The 15,886-nt window shown below is 37.8% G+C and overlaps 1 protein-coding gene across 1 annotated transcript in view; it reads left to right on the top strand.

The window, feature by feature from the left end:
• The window catches only part of HDX (highly divergent homeobox), a gene marked incomplete at its 3' end in the record, with an annotated part of 247,893 nt that overhangs the window by 99,154 nt on the left and 132,853 nt on the right, over positions 1-15,886 (top strand). Inside the window, exon 4 of the mRNA XM_080795710.1 lies at positions 3,015-3,068. Within this exon, the coding sequence (XP_080651836.1) occupies positions 3,015-3,068 (54 nt within the window). The remainder of the gene's footprint in view (positions 1-3,014; positions 3,069-15,886) is intronic.

Below are 15,886 nucleotides of genomic sequence, written 5' to 3'. Positions count from 1 at the left end.
TTGCTTTAAGAGCCTCTGAGATTTTTTAAAATGCTTTTTTGGTAGCAAATCATCATTTGGGGGAGAATTTGATTTTGGAACATAGAATTTATTCTAAGCTACACTTAGTGAATAATATTGATGTTCACTTTGGGCTTTTATGTTTTCAGCTAAAACAAAGGAAATATGAATTAATGAGACAGGGTCTCTGGGTGTTATGAACTCCCAACTCCAGAAGAAAAGTTCCCAAAATGTTTTCAACGGTGGCAACATCATTGTAATGGCTTTATAACTTCCTAAGTTTTCTACTTTGAAACATACAGTACTCATTCGAATGTGTCAAGTTTGAATATATTTGTTAAATCAGTCTTGTTTCTTTGTCAATTAATTTTACAGTTTTCCAAACCAAGGTGTTGAAAATGTGTTTGGAATTTAAATATCATTTAAATGATGCATATATTGTGCTGCTCATTTGAAATACTATTTTTGTAGCTTCTGGTGAAGAAGAAATTAAATCATCACTATTGACCAAACAAAACTTTCCACATTTGAAGAAAATATGTTTATACAGTATTATTATTTTAAAAAGCATACAAGTTCAGCTGCTGTGGTTGGCTTTCCTGAGTTTTACCAGAAACACAAAGAACTAAAAAAAAAGATTCTTTTTTAATTTTTATTTATTTTTTTAATTTCTTTTCAGTGTTCCAGAATTCATTGTTTATGCACCACACCCAGTGCTCCATGCAATACGTGCCCTCCATAATACCCACCACCAGGCTTACCCAACCCCCACCCCCCTCCCCTCCAAACCCCTCAGATTGTTTTTCAAAGTCCACGGTCTCTCATGGATCATCTCCCCCTCCAATTTCCCCCAACTCCCTTTTCCTCTCCATTGAAAAAAGATTTGAAGTAAACAGGAGAAGGTAGTTGAATATAGCATTTGAGTATTATGTAACTGGTGTCCCAGAATTATTTAAAAAAAGGCAAAACTTCATCTCTTCCCAATGCACATAGAATTGATAATATTTGTATGTGAATGTCCTTATAGGAGTTTTCTATTTTCTTTGTTACGTACAATTGACTCAAGCAGAAAATCACATTTTATCTATCCCATCTATCTATCTATCTATCTATCTATCTATTTATTTAATTTTATTTAGAGAGAGAGCAAGCTTCAGTGGGGGGGAGGGACAGAGGGAGAGAATATCAAGCAGCCTCCCCTGAGTGTGGATCCTAACATGGGTCTCAATTCTACCACCTATAAATCATGACATGAGCCGAAATCAGGAGTCAGACACTTAACCGACTAAACCACCCTGGCGCCCCAGAAAAAAAAAAAAAAAAAACACATTTTATATTCTTAAAATGTATAATGCCCAATTTTAAAGACATTCAATTATCATGTATATTGTATGAATCATTTTTTTATTTCATATGCAACTTTTTAATACTTGTTTATGGGAGGGGTTGCAATTTGTTTGGTTTAACATGTTTTCTGGAGCAAATTTATATAGCCAGTTTTAAATTATCATAACAGGTGGAAGCATGTGCACAGATAATCCAAAATCATTTGGTATCTCTGTTTTTTCAAGAATATATTGTGTGATTATTGCAGTAGTCTTACCTCTTTCATTGAGCTAGCAACCAATTTACTTTACAAACATTATGTTATATAGCCAGTACTGATGTGAGGACAAGAAAGTGTATGTTTTAAAGAACTTTTTTTCCATAAAAATTTCATTATAAAAATTTTTTTTCATTATCACTCAGTTTACCAATTTTATTTATTTATTTTTTTAGTTTACCATTTTAAGAATCAATTACTCAAAACTTTTCATGATCCTCAAGCATTATAATTTATTGCCATGTTACTGTAATGGGATTTTAACTCAAATAAAAGTATTTTTTTCCTTAAAAGTATTATTTGGAGTTTATATCATTAATTTTTCTTAGGCTATCCCTAGTATGTTGGTGTACTTTGAAATCAAAATAAAATTTCAGATCTAGTGGCCAGGGGCAGTAATAATTTATCTGAATTTTGAATAATTAAGGATATTACTTTACTATTTGCATTGTCTGTTTGATTATCACTCCTTATCAGTGGCATAATACTGATTCATAGGTCATCACTAAATGTAATTTTACCAAAACAATAAATTTTCTATTGAATACCATATTCTCAGCATCACCAATTTGCAAGGCTGATTTGACTTGTCAGTCTCTCAGGAGGTATGTATTTGGGAGGGAAGGAGAGGGCAGGAGGAGAATTTGGAGTATTCCCCCAAACTTGTGAATCCCAGGGAAATGTATGGTTACATCTAGGCTACCCTGTATTGTAGCTCACAGGACCACCTTTGTCTCTGTAAACAGTTGCCAGAATCCAACTAGAGTAGCACTTATCTCCTTGTGAGACAGTGCTGATGTAATAAGGTTTTACTGGCTATTCATCTTAGTAGTTTCTGCTTAAAAAGGAAATTGTGGTTATGTAGGCTAAGTCTAGAAAACTAATATATAGCATGATGACTATAGTTAATGTTAATTATTATAACTTATGTATTCTACAGAGTGCTGAATTTTTACTATAAGAATTTTCTTTTTTGAAGATTTTATTTATTTATTTCAGAGAGAGCACAAACAGTGCAGAGGGGCAGAAGGAGAGGGACAAGCAGGGACCCCGAAGCAGGGGTTGATCCCAGGACCCCAGGATCACGTCCTGAGCTGAAGGCAGATGCTTAACCAGCTGAGCCACCCAGACTCCCCTATAAAAATTTTCTTGTCCACAGAATTTTGAAGCATGCTTCTAGGCCCCAATAATGCCCTAGAAATATTCTTGAATTTCCAGGGGAACTGCACTACTTCTAAAGGAAAGCCCTTTAAATCTGTTGTGTTCAATAAGGAAATGGAACTCTCTATGTGGGGCATATGCTCTGAATGCAGAACTATCTTGACATCCCGTATGAATTTTTTGCTGTTGATCATTATTTGAAGTACTGTCGATGCATACCTTACTGAAATTCCATTTCTTGTTTCCACAGATTTCAGGAAACCTTACTGTGCCTTGGATTACAGGGTGTTCTAGAAAAAGAGCAGTAAGTAATCTTTCATTTAAAACAACAAGTAGGGTTTTCCCCTGTGTTGTTAATAAGAATGCCATTGAGAAAATTTTCATGATTATTTATAAAGTTGGCAAAATTGAACCTCATTAAAACTGCATTATCTCAAAGTACATATACTGAGATCATAATATTTATATATATTACCAATATAATCTTAAATGAAATGTAGTATTCAGTGTACTATCTAATCTTTGAGCAGGTTTTTATAGTTTAAAAAAGCACACAAAGATAATTAATGGGATAGGTGAAATAGAGGGGAATAAGAAGAGCATTGAGTAATGTATAGAACTGTTGAGTCATTGTATTACACCCCTGAAACTAATATATATCTAACACTATATATTAACTATACTTCAATAAAAAGATAAAATACCATAATATTTTATATCTAATTATCCCAGTTAATTCCATTATATAATTGAGTTATGATTGACTTAAATGTCTCGATCAAAATTAAGAAATTTACATTACTATTTATTTTTAGTGCATTTCAGTATTTTTATGGTTGTAAAAGCCTTGACACACAATATGTTTTTTCCTTTAAATTCAATTATCCAATGATTAGTACATCATTAGTTTTTGATAACATGTTCAACGATGCATTAGTTGTATATAACATCCAGTGCTCATCACATCACTTACCCTCCTTAATGCTCAACACCCAGTTACCCCATCTCTCCACCCCCTCTCCCTTTCTGCAGTCCTCAGTTTGTTTCCCAGAGTCAGAAGTCACATATGGTTTGCCTCCCTCTCTGATTTCTTCCCATTCATTTTTCCCTCCCTTCACCTATTGTACTCTTCACCATTCCTTATGTTCCACATATGAGTGAAACCATGTGATAATTGTCTTTCTCTGATTGACTTATTTCACTTAGCATAATTACCTCCAATTCCATCCATATATATATAAATGATATTCATCTTTTCTTATGGCTAAGTAATATCCCATTGTATGTATGAGCCACATCTTTTTTACCCATTTATCTGTTGAAAGACATCTTGGCTCCTTCCACAGTTTGGCTATTGTGAATATTGGTGCTATGAACATTAGGATACATGTGCCCCTTCTTTTCACTATATCTGTATCTTTGGGGTAAATATAACCAATTGCTGGGTCATAGGGAAGCTCTATTTTTAACGTCTTGAGGAACCACCATACTGTTTTCCAGAGTGGCTGTACCAGTTTGCATTCCCACCAACAGTGTAATAGGGTTCCCCTTGCTCCACATCCTCGCCAACATTTGTTGTTTCCTGCCTCGGTAATTTTAGCCATTCTAACTGGTGTAAGGTAGTGTCTCATTGTGGCTTTGATTCATATTTCCCTGATGACAAGTGATGTGGAGCATTTTTTCATAGGTCTGTTAGCCATTTGTATGTCTTTTTTGGAGAAGTGTCTGTTCATGCCTTCTGCCCACTTCTTGACTGTATTCTTTGTTTTTGGGTTTCATAAGTTCTTTACAGATCTTGGATACCAGCCTTTTATCTGATATGTCATTTGCAAATATTTTCTCCCATTCCATAGGTGCTTTTAGGTTTGTTGATTGTTTCCTTTGCTGTGCATAAACTTTTTATCTTGATGAAGTTCCAATAGTTCATTTTTGCTTTTGTTTCCCTTCCCTTTAGAGATGTGTCTTGCAAGAAGTTGCTGTATCCAAGGTCGAAGAGGTTGTTTCCTGTGTTTTCCTCTAGGATTTTGATGGATTCCTGTCTTCACATTTAGATCTTTCATCCATTTTGAGTTTATCTTTGTGTATGGTGTGAGAGAATGGTCCAGCTTCATTCTTCTGCATGTGGCTGTCCAATTTTCCCAGCACCGCTTATTAAAGAGACTGTCTTTTTTCTGTATGATATTCTTTCCTGCTTTGTTGAAGATTAGTTGACTTAAGACTGAGGGTCCATTTTTGGCTCTCTAGTCTGTCCCATTGATCTGTGTCCGTTTTGTGCCAGTACCATACTGTCTTGATGATTACAGCTTTGTAACATAACTTAAAGTCAGGCATTGTGATGCCCCCAGCTTTGGTTTTCTTTTTCAACATTCCTCTGGTGATTTGGGGTCTTTTCTGGTTTCATACAACTTTTAGGATTGTTTGTTCCAGTTCTGTGAAAAATGTCAATGGTATTTTGATAGGGATTACATTGAATGTGTAGATAGCTCTGGGCAGCCTAGACATTTTAGTGATGTTTATTCTTCCAATCCAATCTTCCAAGCATAGGATGTTTTTACATCTCTTTGTGTTCTTCAGTTTCTTTCATAAGCATTCTGTAGTTTGTAGTGTACAGATCTTTTACCTCTTTGATTAGGTTTATTCCAAGGTATCTTACGGTTTTGCTGCAATTGTAAATAGGATAGGTTCCTTAATTTCTCTTTCTTCTCTCTCATTGCTAGTGTATAGAAATGCAACTGATTTCTCTGCACTGATTTGTATCCTGTCATTTTGCTGAATTGTTGTATGAGTTCTAGAAATTTTGGGGTGGAGTCTTTGGGGTTTTCTACATAAAGAATCATGTCATTGCAAAGAGTGAGAGTTTGACTTCTTCTTTGTCAATTTGAATGCTTTTATTTCTTTTTATTGTCTGATTGCTGAAGCTAGGACTTCTAGTATGATTTTGAATGCCAGTGGTGAGAGTAGACATCTCTGTCGTATTCTTTTTTTTTATTTTTTTTTATTTTAATAAACATATAATGTATTTTTATCCCCAGGGGTACAGGTCTGTGAATCGCCAGGTTTACACATTTCACAGCACTCATCATAGTACATACCCTCCCCAATGTCCATTTCCCCACCACCCTCTCCCGTCCCCCCTCCCCCCGGCAACCCTCAGTCTGTTTTTTGAGATTGAGTCTTTTATGGTTTGTCTCCCTCCCAATCCCATCTTTTCATTTTTTCTTTTCCTACCTCCCCCCAACCCCCCCCGCATTGCATCTCCACTTCCTCATATCAAAGAGATCATATGATAGTTGTCTTTCTCCGACTGACTTATTTCGCTAAGCATGATACCCTCTAGTTCCATACATGTCGTCGCAAATGGCAAGATTTCATGTCTTTTGATGGCTGCATAGTATTCCATTGTGTATATATACCACTTCTTTTTTATCCATTCATCTCTTGGTGGACATCTAGGCTCTTTCCACAGTTTGGCTATTGTGGACATTGCTGCTATAAACATTCGGGTGCACGTGCCCCTTCGGAGCACCACATTTGTATCTTTAGGATATATACCCAGAAGTGCAATTGCTGGGTCATAGGGTAGCTCTATTTTCAGTTTTTTGAGGAACTTCCACACTGTTTTCCAGACTGGTTGCACCAGCTTGCATTCCCACCAGCAGTGTAGGAGGGTTCCCCTCTCTCCGCATCCTCGCCAGCATCTGTCATTTCTTGACTTGCTAATTTTAGCCATTCTGACTGGTGTGAGGTGGTAACTCATTGTGGTTTTGATTTGTATTTCCCTGATGCCGAGTGATGTGGAACATTTTTTCATGTGTCTGTGGCCATCTGGATGTCTTCTTTGCAGAAATGTCTGTTCATGTCCTCTGCCCATTTCTTGACTGGATTATTTGTTCTTTGGGTATTGAGTTTGATAAGCTCTTTATAGATTTTGGATACTAACCCTTTATCTGATATGTTGTTTGCAAATATCTTCTCCCATTCTGTCAGTTGTCTTTTGGTTTAGTTAACTGTATCCTTTGCTGTGCAAAAGCTTTTGATCTTGATGAAATCCCAATAGTTCATTTTTGCCCTTGCTTCTGTTGCCTTTGGCGATGTTCCTAGGAAGAAGTTGCTGCGGTTGAGGTCAAAGAGGTTGCTGCCTGTATTCTCCTCAAGGATTTGGATGGATTCCTTTCTCACATTGAGGTCCTTCATCCATTTTGAGTCTATATTCGTGTGTGGTGTAAGGAAATAGTCCAATTTCATTTTTCTGCATGTGGCTGTCCAATTTTCCCAGCACCATTTGTTGAAGAGGCTGTCTTTTTTCCATTGGATATTCTTTCCTGCTTTATCGAAGATTAGTTGACCATAGAGTTGAGGGTCTATTTCTGGGCTCTCTATTCTGTTCCATTGAACTATATGTCTGTTTTTGTGCCAGTACCATACTGTCTTGATGATGACAGCTTTGTAATAGAGCTTGAAGTCTGGAATTGTGATGCCACTGACTTTGGCTTTCTTTTTCAATATTCCTTTGGCTATTCGAGGTCTTTTCTGGTTCCATATAAATTTTAGGATTATTTGTTCTATTTCTTTAAAAAAAAATGGATGGGATTTTGATAGGGATTGCATTAAATGCGTAGATTGCTTTAGGTAGAATAGACATTTTCACAATATTTGTTCTTCCAATCCATGAGCATGGAATATTTTTCCATTTCTTTGTGTCTTCCTCAATTTCTTTCATGAGTACTTTATAGTTTTCTGAGTATAGATTCTTTGCCTCTTTGGTTAGATTTATTCCTAGGTATCTTATGGTTTTGGGTGCGATTGTAAATGGGACTGACTCCTCAATTTCTCTTTCTTCTGTCTTGTTGTTAGTGTAAAGAAATGCGACTGATTTCTGTGCATTGACTTTATATCCTGAAACTTTACTGAATTCCTGTATAAGTTCTAGCAGTTTTGGAGTGGAGCCTTTTGGGTTTTCCACATATAGTATCATATCATCTGCAAAGAGTGATAGTTTGATTTCTTCTTTGCCAATTTGGATGCCTTTAATTTCTTTTTGTTGTCTGATTTCTGAGGCTAGGACTTCTAGTACTATGTTGAACAGCAGTGGTGATAACGGACATCCCTGCCGTGTTCCTGACCTTAGCAGAAAAGCTTTCAGTTTTTCTCCATTGAGAATGATATTTGCGGTGGGTTTTTCATACATGGCTTTGATAATATTGAGGTATGTGCCTTTTATCCCTACACTTTGAAGAGTTTTAATCAGGAAGGGATGCTGCACTTTGTCAAATGCTTTTTCGGCATCTATTGAGAGTATCATATGGTTCTTACTCTTTCTTTTATTAATGTATTGTATCACATTGATGGATTTGCAGATGTTGAACCAACCTTGCAGCCCTGGAATAAATCCCACTTGGTCATGGTGAATAATCCTTTTAATGTACTGTTGGATCCTATTGGCCAGTATTTTGGTGAGAATTTTCGCATCTGGGTTCATCAAGGATATGGGTCTGTAATTCTCTTTTTTGATGGGGTCTTTGTCTGGTTTTGGCATCAAGGTGATGCTGGCCTCTTAAAATGAGTTTGGAAGTTTTCCTTCCATTTCTATTTTTTGGAACAGTTTCAGGAGAATAGGAATTAATTCTTCTTTCCATGTTTGGTAGAATTCCCCTGAGAAGCCGTCTGGCCCTGGCCTTTTGTTTGTTTGGAGATTTTTGATGACTGTTTCAATCTCCTTACTGGTTATAGGTCTGTTCAGGTTTTCTATTTCTTCCTGGTTCAGTTGTGGTAGTTTATATGTCTCTAGAAATGTACCCATTACTTCCAGATTGTCAAATTTGTTGGCGTAGAGTTGCTCGTAGTATGTTCTTATAATTGTTCGTATTTCTTTGGTGTTGGTTGTGCTCTCTCCTCTTTCATTCATGATTTATTTGGGTCCTTTCTCTTTTCTTTTTGATAAGTCTGGCCAGGTGTTTGTCTATCTTATTAATTCTTTCAAAGAACCAGCTCCTAGTTTTGTTGATTTGTTCTATTGTTTTTTTAGTTTCTATTTCATTGATTTCTGCTCTGATCTTTATGATTTCTCTTCTCCTGCTGGGTTTAGGCTTTCTTTGTTGTTCTCTCTCCAGCTCTTTTAGGTGTAGGGTTAGGTTGTGTATTTGAGACCTTTCTTGTTTCTTGAGAAAGGCTTGCACCGCTATATATTTTCCTCTCAGGACTGCCTTTGTTGTGTCCCACAGATTTTGAACCATTGTGTTTTCATTATCATTTGCTTCCATGAATTTTTTCAATTCTTCTTTAATTTCCTGGTTGACCCATTCATTTTTTAGAAGGATGCTGTTTAGTCTACATGTATTTACGTTCTTTGCAAATTTCCTCTTGTGATTGAGTTTTAGCTTCAGAACATTGTGGTCTGAAAATATGCAGGGAATGATCTCAATCTTTTGGTACCGATTGAAACCTGATTTATGCCCCAGGATGTGGTCTATTCTGGAGAATGTTCCATGTGCACTCGAGAAGAATGTATATTCTGTTGCTTTGGGATGGAATGTTCTGAATATATCTGTGATGTCCATCTGGTCCAGTGTGTCATTTAAGGCCTTTATTTCCTTGTTGATCTTTTGCTTAGATGATCTGTCCATTTCAGTGAGGGGAGTGTTAAAGTCCCCTGCTATTATTGTATTACTGTTGATGTATTTCTTTGATTTTGTTATTAATTGGTTTATATAGTTGGCTGCTCCCATGTTAGGGGCATAGATATTTAAGATTGTTAGGTCTTCTTGTTGGACAGACCCTTTAAGTATGATATAGTGTCCTTCCTCATCTTTTATTATAGTCTTTGTCTTAAAATCGAATTGATCTGATATAAGGATTGCCACCCCAGCTTTCTTCTGATGTCCATTAGCATGGTACATTGTTTTCCACCCCCTCACTTTAAATCTGGAGGTGTCTTCGGGTCTCAAATGAGTTTCTTGTAGGCGGCATATTGATGGGTTTTGTTTTTTTATCCATTCTGATACCCTGTGTCTTTTGATTGGGGCATTTAGCCCATTAACATTCAGGGTAACTATTGAGAGATATGAATTTAGTGCCATTGTATTGCCTGTAAGGTGACTGTTACTGTATATTGTCTCTGTTCCTTTCTGATTTACTACTTTTAGGGTCTCTCTTCGCTTAGAGGACCCCTTTCAATATTTCCTGTATAGCTGGTTTGGTGTTTGCAAATTCTTTCAGCTTTTGTTTATCCTGGAAGCTCTTTATCTCTCCTTCTATTTTCAAGGATAGCCTAGCCGGTTATAGTATTCTTGGCTGCATGTTTTTCTCGTTTAGTGCTCTGAATACATCATGCCAGTTCTTTCTGGCCTGCCAGGTCTCTGTGGATAGTTCCACTGCCAATCTAATATTTTTACCCTTGTATGTTACAGACTTCTTTTCCCGGGCTGCTTTCAGGATTTTCTCTTTGTTGCTAAGGCTTGTAAATTTTACTATCAGGTGACGAGGTGTGGACCTATTTTTATTGATTTTGAGGGGCGTTCTTAGCATCTCCTGGATTTTGATGTTTGTTCCTTTTGCCATATTAGGGAAAGTCTCTCCAGTAATTGTCTCCAATATACCTTCTGCTCCCCTCTCTCTTTCTTCTTCTTCTGGAATCCCAGTTATTCTAATGTTTTGTTGTCTTAGGGTGTCACTTAACTCTCGAATTCTCTCCTCGTGGTCCAGTATTTGTTTGTCTCTCTTTTGCTCAGCTTCTTTATTCTCTGTCATTTGGTCTTCTATGTCACTAATTCTTTCTTCTGCCTCATTTATCCTAGCAGTGAGAGCTTCCATTTTTGATTGCACCTCATTAATAGCTTTTTTGATTTCCACTTGGTTAGATTTTAGTTCTTTTATTTCTCCTTAAAGGGCTTTTATCTCTCCGGAGAGGGTTTCTCTAATATCTTCTATGCCTTTTTCGAGCCCGGCTAGAACCTTGATAATTGTCATTCTGAACTCTAGATCTGTCATCTTACCAATGTCCGTATTGATTAGGTCTCCAGCCTTCGGTACGGCCTCTTGTTCTTTTTTTTGAGGTGAGTTTTTCCGCCTTGTCATTTTGTCCAGATAAGATTTGCTTTCTCCTGCTGTGAAATTCCGCTGTTCTTGGTGACTGAAGTTGGTTTTGGATGGGTTTCTTGTTGATCTTCTGGAGGAGGGGCCTGTTGTAGTGATTCTCAAGTGTCTTTGCCGCAGGTGGAATTGCACTGCCCTTGCCAGGGGCCGGGCTAAGTAATCCGCTCGGGTTTGCTTTGGTGAGCTTTTGTTCCCTGAGCGCTTTCCGTAGAGTTCCAGAGGACGGGAACGAAGATGGCGGCCTCCCAATCTCTCGGCCCGGAGGAGCCGAGAGCTTGGGTTCCCGCTCCTCAGCACGCCCTCAGAGCAAAGCGCCCAACCGCCCCATCTCCCTGGCCTGAGGTCACGCCGGTAGGAAAGCAGTCAATTGCTGGTACCTGGAGAAAAGCGCCCAGTCGCTTCCATCTCCGTGGCCTCCGGCCGCGCTCCGAGCCCACCCAGCCTGTGACTGGCACAAGGTAACCCCGGGCTTAGAGCTCACTCCTTGGCTTTGTCCCTGTAGCCGGATTCCCCGCTCTAATACCTGTGAGCTCTGCGGCCCTCATACACCCCCGGTCCTTCTGTGACCCCGCGGGACCTGGGGTTATGCTGACCCCGCCTGGGTTTCTCCCCGGTTTAGCCTCTGGAGCGATGTCTCCCAGTGGAGCTGACTTTTAAAAGTCCCGATTTTGTGCTCCGTTGCTCTGCCGCTTGCCAGGAGCCGGCCCCTCCCCCGGGGTCTATCTTCCCGTGGCTTTAGATTCACTTCTCCGCATGTCCTACCTTTGAGAAGGTGATCGGTTTTCTGTTTCTATAATTGTTGCTCTTCTTCTCTTCGATTTCCCGTTGGATTTGTAGGTGTTCACAGGGGTTAGATAAGCTATCTAGCTGATCTCCTGCTACCCGATGTCATCTCAGCCTGCTACTTCTCCGCCATCTTGACTCCTCTCCATCTCTGTCGTATTCTTGATCTTAAAGGAAGAGCTCTCAGTTTTTCCCCACTGAGAACGATATTCACTGTAGGCTTTGCATAGATGACTTTTATGATATTGAGGTATGTTCCCTGTATCTCTATACTTTGAAGAGTTTAGAAACCTAGCAGATCAGAAAGGTGTGGCAAGATATATTCAGGGTACCAAATGGGAAGAACATGCAACTAAGAATATCCAACAAGGCTGTCATTCAGAATATAAGGAGAGATAGAGTTTCCAAGACAGACAGAAGCTAAGAGAATATGTGACCACCAAGCCAGCCCTGCAAGAAATATTACGGGAGATACTGTATACGAGGAGAGACACCAAGAGTAACAGACCAGAAAGTAACAGAATCACTCTTCAGAAACAGGGACTTTGCAGGCAATACAATGGCACTAAATTCATATCTTTCAGTAGTTTCTCTGAATGTAAATGGGCTGAATGCTCCAAACAAAAGACACAGGGTTTCAGATTGGATAAAAAGCAGGATCCATCCATACGCTGTCTACAGGAGACTCATTTTGAACCTAAAACACCTCCACATTGAAAGTGAGGGGGTGAAGAACAATTTACCATGCTAATGGACCTCAAAAAAAGCTGGGATAGCATTCCTCATATCAGACAAATTAGATTTTAAACCAAAGACTGTAATAAGATATGTATAGGGACATTATATCATACTTAAACGGTCTATCGAACAAGAAGATCTAGCATTTCAGTATTTAAAAGTAATGAGTAACTAGTAGTTTAACAGTCTTATTTTGTTCTTCTGACTTCCTTCCACAACCATTGTGATTTGTATAATGTTAATAACAAAAAACTTAATTAAAATTGTGTTTTATCAAAGAATCTTATTCAGTTGGTCTGTGTGGGACCTATAAATCTGAATTTTAAGAAACACCTCAGGAGATTTTGATGTAACTGGTCAATAGATGGGAAACCATTAAAAATTTTTAATTATAAAAGAGACATAAATAGAATTTTAGAAAGATAACTCAAGTTACTTTATGGTAGGTAGGTTTAGGGATAGTAAAACTGAAGCTAGGAACTTTTGTACTGTACAGGATTATGTAGACTCTTTTTTACTTTCTTTTCCCCCAAAAGTAGAACTATAAACCATGGAAATAATGTAGGATGCCACCAACGGAGATCTCTAAAAGTTGGAAAGGAAGCAACTGGTTAGTAACTCCAGGACTTGGAAGAACTACAGGGTATTTTGTCTCCCAATTAACAACAGAAGGTAACCAGGCCAGGCATCTCATGACCCCCAGTGTAATAAGAGAAAACAGCTTGGGTAGGCTCATTCCTCCCATTGTTGGAGTGGGAGTTCCCAAACAGCATGAAGTGATCCTGGCAACGTTGCCATAGGAGAGCAGTTGGAAGCCTTGGTGACAATAAGGCAACCAGAGAAGTGTTCTTCTTCTCTGTTGTACCTGAACCTTTCCTCCTTTGGTGGAGATACCAGGGAGAAATACCAGAGGGAGATGCCACAAAAAGTAGTTTGACCTGGAAAACCTCTTTGGCCCAGTAGGTCAGAGAATTATTTCCAGAACTTAGAGAATCAGGTGGCTTGGTTAGCATCAGCAAAAGTGATCAAGACACTATATGTGCACAGCTTATTAAGTGTGCTGTTCATCTCTGAAGGATAGAAAATCTATTTTCCCACATGGAGACACTAGCCCAGGTGGTACCAAATAAATCAAGCAAATTAAATTAACACTACAGCTTATTTGAAAATTAAAATACCACCAGAAGGTACCATTGGAACCACAGCCCATAAATGTCGGCCAGGACCTGTGTGTCTGCCTGGTAAAATAAAAAAGATTTAAATAAAGCCAAAAATCTCTTTACATAATGGCCAAAGTATTCAGGATACAAGAAAAAATCACCCAGAATACCACGAACCAGGAAAATCACAGAATGAATGATGAAAAACAATTAACTGGCACAAATACTGAGATCAAGTAGATAATGGAATTATCTGACAAGGATTTTAGAGCATCCATTATAAAACTGTTCCAAGATGCAGTTACACATTCCTTTGAAACAAACGAAAAAAAAAATAGAAAATCTCAAGAAAGCAACGTTATAAAAGAACCAAATGAGAATTGTAGGACTGAAAGAATACAATAACAAATAAACCTGCAGGATTCCTCAAGATTTGAGTGGTGATAAAAGAGAACAGAATCAATGAACCTGAGGACAGATTGATAGAATTTACCTAACTGGAACTAGAGAGAGAAAATAAACTGAAAAATATTAGAGGCTTAAAATCCTGTGGAAAAATAACAAAAGATTCAATATTTGTGTCATTGAAGTCCTACAGTAAGAGGAGACAGAGAATAGGACATAAAGAATATTCAAAGAAACAGTGGCAAAAGCATCTCAAATTTGGGGAAAAATCTAACATTACCTATGGATTCAAGAAACTGAGTGAATTCTAAGCAAGATAGATGCAAAGAAATCCATACGTAGGCGCATCATAATTAAACTTCTGAAGACTAAAGACAATGCAAAAAAGTCTTGAATGCTGCCAGAGAGAAATGATGCATTACTTCTGGAAGAATACCAATTCAAATGACAGTGGATTTTTCATCTGAAACCTCGGAGACCAGAAGGTCAGTATTTTTTCACATGTTGAAGAAGATAACTTTCAACCAATAATTCTTTATTTGGCAAAACTATCCTTTAGGGAATAAAGGAACAAAAAGACATTTTCAGATGAAAAAGAAGTAAAATAATTTGTTGGTAGCTTGCCTACTCTGAAACAATGACTAAAGGAAATTCTTCACAGAAAAGGAAAATGATAGAAGAGGAATTTTGGGGCAGTAGGGAGGAAGAAATAACAGAAAGTACAGAAATAGGCCCATCTTGCTCCTCATGAATTTTCTTTTTTTTTTTTTTTTTTTTTTTTTTTTTTTTCTAAAGATTTTATTTATTTATTTGACAGAGAGAGATCACAAGTAGGCAGAGAGGCAGGCAGAGAGAGTGAGAGTGAAGCAGGCTCCCTGCAGAGCAGAGAGCCCGATGCGGGACTCGATCCCAGGACCCTGAGATCATGACCTGAGCCGAAGGCAGCGGCTTAAACCACTGAGCCACCCAGGTGCCCCCTCATGAATTTTCTATATTATGTTTGATGATTAAAACAAAAGTAAGAGTACCATCTCTCTGATACTCAAGACAATGCTACTTAAAACTGGGATGATTAAAGGCATATAAACAGAAGTAAGGTTTCCACACTTAATTAGAAGGGGTAAGTTACAGAAACCAGTACACTATGACCAGTCACATTATATGTATTTGATAGCCAGAACGATCAAAAACTACAAAATAATACACTAAAAAACACCTAAAATGAATCAAAATAGAAACCTAAAAATGTTCAAGTCACACAGGAAGAAAAGAAAAAAAAAATGCAGGAATGCAAAACAGAAGAAATGGAAAATAATAAAATGACAGACATAAGCCGTAATACAGCAATAATTACTTAAATATACCAAGTAAAATTTAGATATATTGGCAGAACTGATAAAAGAAACACAACTCAATTTTTTTTAAAGATTTTTATTTATTTATTTGATAGGCAGAGATTACAAGTAGGCAGAGAGGCAGGCAGAGAGAGAGTAGGAAGCAGGTTCCTCCACATCGAGCAGAGAGCCCGATGTGGGGCTCGATCCCAGGACCCTGAGACCATGACCTGAGCTGAAGGCAGAGGCTTTAACCCACTGAGCCACCCAGGTGCCCCAACACAATTCAATTTTATGCTGTTTATAACATTTCACTTCAAATTTAGTAGCATATGTAGGCTGAAATGCAAATGATAGGGGAAAATATTCCATACAAATGTTTAGGGAAAAATATACCATGCAAATGTTAATCATAAAAGCCAGAAGTGAGCAGCTGTGTTAACATCAGATAAAATAGACTTTATTTTTTCTCTCCAAATGTTTATTTAAATTCTAGTTATTTAACATATAGTGTAATACTGGTTTCAGAGTAGAATTTAGTGATTCATCCCTTACATACAACACTCCGTTCTCATCATAAAAAGTAACCTTTGTCATACCCATCACCCCTC

This window comes from Martes martes, assembly GCF_963455335.1.
Source record: "Martes martes genome assembly, chromosome: X".
Classification (NCBI taxonomy): Eukaryota; Metazoa; Chordata; class Mammalia; order Carnivora; family Mustelidae; genus Martes; species Martes martes.
The sequence above is the reverse complement of the archived record's forward strand: the minus strand, read 5'-3'. Positions and strand labels throughout refer to the sequence as shown.